The sequence below is a fragment of the Micropterus dolomieu genome, linkage group LG02, assembly GCF_021292245.1.
Source record: "Micropterus dolomieu isolate WLL.071019.BEF.003 ecotype Adirondacks linkage group LG02, ASM2129224v1, whole genome shotgun sequence".
Lineage (NCBI taxonomy): Eukaryota > Metazoa > Chordata > Actinopteri > Centrarchiformes > Centrarchidae > Micropterus > Micropterus dolomieu.
The window spans coordinates 24,502,742-24,511,135 of NC_060151.1; the positions used below are offsets into that span (position 1 = coordinate 24,502,742).

Genomic DNA, 8,394 nt, shown 5'->3' on the forward strand with positions numbered 1-8,394 from the left:
GAATCCATGAATGTCTTTGGTGGGCTGCTTTGACCCGCCCGTCTTCAGTTGAATAAGTAAATATTAAATAATGATCAGTAAATAATGTTATTGTTGCGTTATCGCAATTGTTAAAAATATGAAATAACATGTATCATTGGTGCCTGATTGTAGCTACATTTTGCTTTTTCTGCCTTTCATTTTTAATCTGTGGATAAATTCGTATTTTAATTAAAAATATAATCAGAAAATGCCATTGTGTCACTTAATTGATACGGTGAAATCAAAGACAGATTTGAAAGATGTAAAACCTGTATGTGTTCACAGATATTAGAATTAGTGGTATTGCCTTTCATGTCTCTCAGGACATATAAAGAAGTTTTAGTTCAGGGGAAACCATATAATACAATGGAGTGAGATTTTCTTTCTTCTTGAGCTACATCTTTCATTTCATTGACATCTTAATTTTGAGCAGGATACAACTAAATATGTGTGTAATGGAACACGTAACATCACGCAGCCTGTTGAACCTGTCCAGTCAAGGTGCTTTGATGGGTGTGTACCTGCAAAAACAAAACAAAAGTCAGAGTGTCTTCACTTGGTGGATTGGCTTCCATTAAAACACAGATCAACAGAACTTTTTTACAAAACAAAAACAATACTAGAACCCGTGTGGCTTTATTGTTTGGTTATTTGTTTTCACAGGAGCATTCAGTATGAACTTCAAAACAATTGCAGCACATGTGATCACACTTGCCAAGGAGGAAACACAGTGCAGATGAATTCAGGATGTGGTTTTGATTTTCTCGCACTGAGAGTTCTTGTCATCTCATCAGTTACTGCTCACCGATACTCTGCAGTGGAGGGTCACAAACGAAGATGTGGTTTCCATCTGAAACTGTAACGTGAGCCTTGCATCAGAGTGTTATTCAACAAGGTGAGATAGCAAGAGCCCTGTGTGCCGAGAGCACTGTAATATATAATTTTCTTAACAAGTTTGAGTTTATGGGCACAGTTGTAGAAGTATTATTATAATTTGTCTTAAGTAAAAGTAACAATACAACAGCGTAAATGACTTTGTACAAGAAGAAGATATACTTTATTTAAAAAGTAGTATCAACAAAATTTACCAGTAGTAGTAGTATTAAAAATACTTATTTTGATGAATTGTCCAGTTTCAGAGTGTTATATTATTATAAATATAACATTATTTAATTATTATATGCGTTAAAATGTAAGCAGCATATTACTAGTATAGCTAGTCAAGTTGTAGCTAACGTTATCTACTTACTGTAATATACTGTAGGACAGTTAAATCAATAAAAAAAACATAGAGGCTAAATATATATTTTATTAAAAACATCCTAAATCTGTAAAGAAGCTAATAAATGTGGGTGTTAAAAACATGTAGTGGGGTAAAGGGAAATAGTATTCCCTGTGAATAACAGTAGAAAGTCGCCTAAAATTTAAATACCCAAGTAAAGTACATTAACAGAAAGTACATAATTCTTATAATTATCTTTATTAGTAGTAGTAGTGGTAGTATTATATGTTTTAGAGCCTAGGGCCTATTTGGAAAATACCTGGGAAGACTGTGCAATGGAAAGTCCAGGGAAATCCTTTTGACACCCAGCTTCTCTTTCTGTTGATAATAATGTTGCTGTGATAAAGAAAGAGGAAGGGAAACAGTTTTACTTCCATTTCCATATTTGGACTGGGCATGTGTGTCATAAGCTGCATCATCAGTCCACACATGTCGTCGTTTGACAGAAGGACTATGTGGCCTTCCAGTGCTCCTGACTGAACTCCGACTTCTGACCAGCGAGTACTCAAGTAGGATTTGTCAGCTTGTGCAGGTGCCAAAAACAAGTGTTCAGCAGCTACATTTTACTAGCAATTTTTTGAGCATATAAATAGGAATCACTGGAGAGTGTTAAAAAAATACTTTTTCTCAACTAGTCATCGTCAGCACTAAAAACCCATTTTGTTCCCTTTACTGATTTAAATAAACCATAAGCAGCATAATGAAAGACATAACAGGTTTCATGTCTTTAAGCAATGAGTTCTTGTCACATATTATAAGTAAGAGTAACAACAGTGCTCTTAAAGAATCTGTGCTCTGTTACAAGTAAAAATCCTGCTCTCGAGATTTCACTTGAGTAAAAGTATAATGTTTTAATGTTTTAACAGCAAAATCTACAATACCTGAAGTATTTTAAAGTAATATTTAAAGCCAGAATTATTATATACATCATATTGTCATAAAAATGTACAGTACTTGAGTAAACATAGTTAGTTACTCTCCAACACTGCACCTTGCCTTGTTTATTACCCTGATAGCTTCCTCGCGTGGGTGAACCAGACAGGTCCCACAGCACCTGAATGTATCATTACTATCGCCTTTGTTCGTTACTCATCCGACTGACAAATACCAAAGCTTTCTCTCTACGAAGCGCCACCCACTAACTCTATGCTGTGGCAGAAAATGATATCAGATGAAGGCACAGGGTTTGTCTGGCAGTCAGCTGTGAAAAGACGCTGAAGTTTGGCGTTCATTGGATTTTATTCATCACCCACCTCACTTGTTGGACATGGGATTTCTTCTGACTAAGATGATGGCTGTTTTCGGTGACAGAGGTAAGAGTAACTTAAACTTAACTAGACATAATTTATCAATTTCAGCTACCAGTTTCTTTACTTATGGTGTTTGTCGGCGGTTATTTAAGCATCTTATGATAATAGCCTATATATAACCAGAGAAAATATGTCTGAAATTATGAAAATATATCTAGTATCAAGGATCAAACACAAGGTTGGATTACGAACAGAAAGTTTGAAGCCTAGTCCTTTCATGCTACACACACAGAACTTAACAGATAATTAAATTTATAGGCCTATAAAAATATGGTAATGTATAAAAATAAAACAATATACATTATATACAATATACACATATAAATATTCTACACATGTGCATATAAAATACTTTCTATAACGACTGACTTGAAGTTAAACTAAGACTGTCAACTTTAGCTTCATTCTTTGCCAAACTATAGCCTATATGTTTACAGTACACAAGACTTGAATGCACCTTGAACCTTGAATGCATTGTTGGACTAATACTATTCCTATGCAGTGGACCTTACTGTAGGATAAGAAATGTTATTCTGCTCAGTACATCACAGTCCTGTACCTGACATTATCTTATCTGTGTGTACATTTGCCTTGTGATACATTGAAACAAATTATGCAACTTATTGCAGAGCACAAAGTTGTTATGGTGGGTTTGGACAACGCTGGAAAGACTACCATCCTCTATCAGTTGTAAGTGACTTTCTGGGGCTACAATAGCCATGTAACTATAAAATCTGCTCAATATAAGTACTCTGAATTCTATCAAACATTTAAATTTGTTTTCCCACACAAACAGTCTGACAAAGGAGGCCGTCCACACGTCACCAACCATCGGCAGCAACGTAGAGGAGATCACTGTACGTAACACAAACTTCTTGGTTTGGGATATCGGAGGACAGGAGAACCTTCGAGCCAGTTGGTACTCATACTTCGGCAACACAGAGGTACAGATCACTGTCTGTCTTCAGCTCCACTGTCTAACTCTACATAAGATACTGAAACACATTCCATAGGTTCAAAATGTAACTTTAAAGTCAGAAACTTGACAAGTTTTGATTTTGCTGAGTTTCTTTAAAGTTTCTTGGTCATGTGTTCTCAGAAAAGCACATTAACAAATATTGGCTTCTTATGTAGGCCTATGTATTGATAAAGATAGCCTACTTATCTCCGTTACATAATAATTTATAATATATTACATGTCTGTAGCTGACATCTTGTGCCCGTCCTATAATTACAACACTGATAACATGTGCTCTAGTAATGTGAGATATCTTTTGATTGTATGCTAATAACTGATTTAATTATACGTTGTGGTTCTTTCAGATTGTCATTCTGGTTGTGGACAGCACTGACCGCGAACGTCTCACTCTCACCAAAGAAGAGCTGCATCGAATGCTCTCACATGAGGTACAAATCCTGTTGTGTTGAGAGATGTGTGTTAGCTCAAGAGTTACAATCACTATGGTCCAAACATTACAGCAGGGATTAGTTTTATGAATTGATCTGGGGTGTGTTTAGTCTGAATGCAGCCTTGGTGTAAGACCTTTTTGTTGTTTAATGAATCTGCCCAAGTTTGCAATTCATGCTTTGATGTCTGAGATACTCCAGTGATTGCGCCATTGGTCACGAACCCATGACACAACATGATGAGGAACTTTCAATGTAGACAGTGTGAGTCAGCGTGTTGACATGTGTTCAGATTTTCCGCTGAGGTTGTTGTTCTCCGTTGTCAAAGCTGACGCGGGGAAATTTTTGGGGTTTCCAATGGAAATGTATTAGCTCGAAAAAATATAAATTGATACTGAAAGCAGTGTTGGTAACCCCTCTTCTCTGGTTTGGACATAGGACCTACAGAATGCAGCCATTCTTGTTTTGGCCAACAAACAGGATGTGAAAGGCTCGATGACAGCAGCAGAGATCTCCCAGTGCCTCACACTCGACTCAATCACAACACACTCCTGGCATGTCCAAGCCTGTTGCGCCTTGACAGGAGAAGGGTGAGTCTACCACACCTCACACTCTCTCTTTCTATCTGCCATCATCTTTGATCGCTGGAATAACCACTTGTTGTTTCTTGTCAATCTCCCAGTCTACCTGCCAGTCTGGACTGGATGAAGTCGCGGGTTGTTGCAAACTAGAACACAGCTCCAGTGTATCAAACTTCCTCAAACTGAGCCTACCTCAAAGGCACTGGAAAGGCCACGGTGTCAGGGTTATCTACAGTGTTTTGGGCAAAGTCCTGTGAACATGGCGTCTGTGATAGAGCCTGCCTCGCCACACCTACAGTATGTCGTGCCCAGCTACGTAAGAATCTCCAAGGGGTTGCCTCTCATATGGCTGAGCCTCAGGGTGGAGGAGCAACGGAGAAACATGGACGATCTTAGAGCTAATTAACGTACATCAAATATCATGTCAAACTCGGGGTGATGATTTTTTTTACTCTTCCAAAAGCGCTTGCCTTTATTCTAATAATCTGGTGTTTTTCACTTGTGGTTACAAAGAATTGCACAGTTTGTGTTTTATGCACCTTTACCGTAAGTAACCCATGTTGCAGAGGTGCACCATGTTTATTAAGGTAACCTACCTGACAAGTAATACCGCATATCACGATCTCATACGCCTTCTTTCATTTCCCTGAGGTTAATCAATGGACAACAGCAACTTACTTTATTGAATTGTAAAGTATCATTCAGTCATTCATTACTAGAACTGAACAACCAAAGATGTCCCAACCTACACTTGAATAATAAGCATGAAGCAGGTAGATCACAGATGATGAGTGAAAACATTTAAGCTAATGTTTTACTGATAAAGTGAAAGATTTTCTCATATGCAAATTTTAGTAGGCTAAGCTGGTGACCTCTCATTTCTCCTTTAGCGTCATCAATCATGATCACATTTTGACCTTTGATTGGTGATTCCCGTCCCCGATTACTTTCTTTTTTAATTTACCTGAACTACTTCTGCTGCAGCTGAATTTAGTACTTTACTAGTTACAAAGTAATTTGTATTAAACCTCTATCATGGAAGACTGAGAAGAAACTGTAAGCACATAGGCCCAGTATAGGTCATGTGGCCTCCCTTGCTAAGTCTGCACCTGATTATATTTTATGCCAGTGAACAACAGGAAACTTCTGTTGGACTTAAACATGTTTAGTAATTTATTTAAATAAAAAAAACAAAGCTCTTGAACTATTTACTGTATAGGAAATTGAGCTAGCTGCTAAGGACTATGCGTCATCTTTAAAAAGTATATATTGTATTGTGTAATTTTCTTAAATAAATATTATCTTTGCAAATATGTGGTGGGGGTGTTTTCTATCCTGTGGCTTTAATATTCATTCATTCATGTTTTCAACAAGAGATATACAGCATAACCTACTGAAGGGTGTTTTATACCTGCAGTTACAGTAATGACAAAAATAGTCTATGTGACTATTGTGCAACACTCTCTGTAGCACAACACTTATTTATAGCATTTGGTTGTGGCAGATGTACAGATAAAATCAAATAGTTAGTCATTTAGTTTGTAGCCTACTATGAATCTCCTTTGGCCATTGGACCCTAAATGTTCTCTTTTCTTAAGATTAACATTTTAGCAGCAATTACCACGATTTCATATGGCACTTAAAATGTTTGCTTCCTTCTGAAGTGGACAGCGTTCATTAAAACAAAAACAACCAGGGGGCATCCGGATTTGAACCGGAGACCTCTTGATCTGCAGTCAAATGCTCTACCACTGAGCTATACCCCCGTTAGTTCCCGTTGTTATGTATAATTAGGATTTAATGAGGACGAACGCCCGGTTCATATTTCTGTATTGATTATATGCAATTGCGTATTTGCTTTTAGCCGAACACGATTAGATTTTGTCGACAATCTTGGTATCTAACAGGTAGGCCTATTTTACAGGCATGGCGTTATTTTGTCCACTAGGGGGAGAAATAAGCCTACATTTGTGCCTAAATTACGTGTAACGTTAATTGTTAACGTTACTGTGAATTTAAAGTGTTCTTCAAATTAAACGATAAATATGAAAAAAAACATTAACTAATCATGTTGACATAAAATAACAGGGAGTTAAAAAAGACAGATTTCTATTTCAGTGCATTAGCAGAAAGTATGTTGTTGGGTTTTTTTTACCTGCAGTGGTGGAAGTAACAAATTTAAACTTACAGGCTATGTCACTAAACTTTAGAGGCACAGCCTATATGTAGGCTTCTTTTTCACTATATTTATTTGACAGCCATTGCTTTTCTGAGTCAGATTTGTCTAAAATAAAACATATAGGCCTAATTTTTGAAATACAATGCATTACTAAAGATTAAACCAAAACCAAAGTGGGCCTAGTTCAAACTAGCTCCACCTCAACCAGCTACAACTCTAAAACGCTGCTTACACTTTCACAATCCAATAATGTCAAGTCTAATAATTTAGTCACAAGGAATAATTTAGGAATAATAGAATGATTACTTTAACTAATACTTTAAGTAGCCTAGAATTTGCTGATAATGCTTGCACTTACTTGAGGGTGTGGACGCAGGATTTTTATCTTGTAGTTAAGTACTTTTATGTTGTGCTATTGTTATCTTTACTTAAGGGACTGAATAATTCTTCTACTGCCCGCACCAGTCCAATAGTGTGAGATTTTAATCATGTTAGATCTAAAGTGAAGCTAAAGAATTGAAAAAGCCAAAAATGTAAAACAGACTATCATTGAGTTTCCTAAATATTCAGTTCATTTCCAACTGAAAACTAGTGTGTTTTTTTTTATCTAAATTAAATTAGCTTTTCTTGAGGTTCTCTGTTACAATTCATATCTTCAGGAAGAATCATGTTGATATTTACTGCTGTTGTGTAAATGAGGGCTGCTCTAGTTTTTTAGGATTTGCCATTTTCTGTATAATTTTCTAGCTCATTAAGCCAAACAGAATCAACTTTATTGGCCAAGTATGTTGATACATGACAAGGATAATACAAATACAGACAAACGGCTTAATGTAGCGATCTCAGTAACAATTTATTCTACATACAGGTTACTTTAAGGGACACAAGTAATTGCGGGTACACAGTGAATAAGGGATACACGTGAATATGTAAGGCATTACACCAAGATATATAGTATAGCAGCAAGTTAACATGTTCCAGTTGTGGAGACGTCAGTTGAGGAGACGTTTACACTAAGGCCTGGCCTTCTCTGGCTTTTTGGTCATTCAAATCATTTTATTTAACCTTTCCAAGAACTCCAGGGGCCTTTGTCTGTTTGTTTGTTTGATCTAGAGTGCACAAAACATGTCCCTAGCTTCAACTGAACTTTTACACAGAAGAAGAACTGTGGATTTCACCACCCATTCACTGACACCGAAAATGATTTAGGTCTCTTCAGTCTACGCAACCAATGATAACCCTTTTAATGTACATATGGACATGTCAGTATTGTTTTAATATATGTAAACCTTTCCTATGATGTAGTCATTCAACTTGTAGATACAATACATACACTTATTGCACAGATAAGTTTAGGGATATTCTCCTCATATTAAGTTGCAGTCCCCTTTTTGCACATATGTTCACATAGTGTTCAAATTCTTTTCTAACTCTCTTTATCCATCTGACTTCCTTTATGATTGCTGTAGATTTATCTGCATTCACCTCATCAGCAGTGCGCTTCAAGTAAGAACAAGGGATCCTAACATAACGCTCAGTGACTATAACATCTTAATTTTCAGAAACATCTGAAAGATGTGAAAAAAACAACCTTTGTATATTTATTTATTTGTT

At 36.5% G+C, this 8,394-nt stretch overlaps 1 protein-coding gene and 1 non-coding gene across 2 annotated transcripts; one reads left to right on the plus strand and one right to left on the minus strand.

Annotated features, from left to right (window-relative positions):
- Positions 1-2,481: 2,481 nt before the first annotated feature.
- arl5c (ADP-ribosylation factor-like 5C) lies at positions 2,482-5,914 on the plus strand. Its single transcript, XM_046038884.1, has 6 exons — positions 2,482-2,616; positions 3,243-3,303; positions 3,410-3,557; positions 3,937-4,020; positions 4,459-4,610; positions 4,703-5,914. The coding sequence occupies exons 1-6, from the start codon at positions 2,571-2,573 to the stop codon at positions 4,749-4,751; spliced, it is 540 nt and encodes a 179-aa protein (XP_045894840.1). The 5' UTR covers positions 2,482-2,570; the 3' UTR covers positions 4,752-5,914.
- Positions 5,915-6,295: 381 nt separating this feature from the next.
- Positions 6,296-6,367, minus strand: trnac-gca. Its single transcript has one exon. It is a non-coding gene; the product is annotated as a tRNA-Cys (tRNA).
- Between the last annotated feature and the right edge of the window lie 2,027 nt (positions 6,368-8,394).

What these genes read in the sequence shown, in the direction of transcription:
- arl5c (XM_046038884.1), top strand. Translation starts at nt 2,571, where the DNA reads ATGGGATTTCTTCTGACTAAGATGATGGCTGTTTTCGGTGACAGAG. An exon ending in GGCTGTTTTCGGTGACAGAG is followed by an intron (nt 2,617 to 3,242) that starts GTAAGAGTAACT and finishes AACTTATTGCAG; the next exon opens with AGCACAAAGTTGTTATGGTG. An exon ending in CATACTTCGGCAACACAGAG is followed by an intron (nt 3,558 to 3,936) that starts GTACAGATCACT and finishes TGGTTCTTTCAG; the next exon opens with ATTGTCATTCTGGTTGTGGA.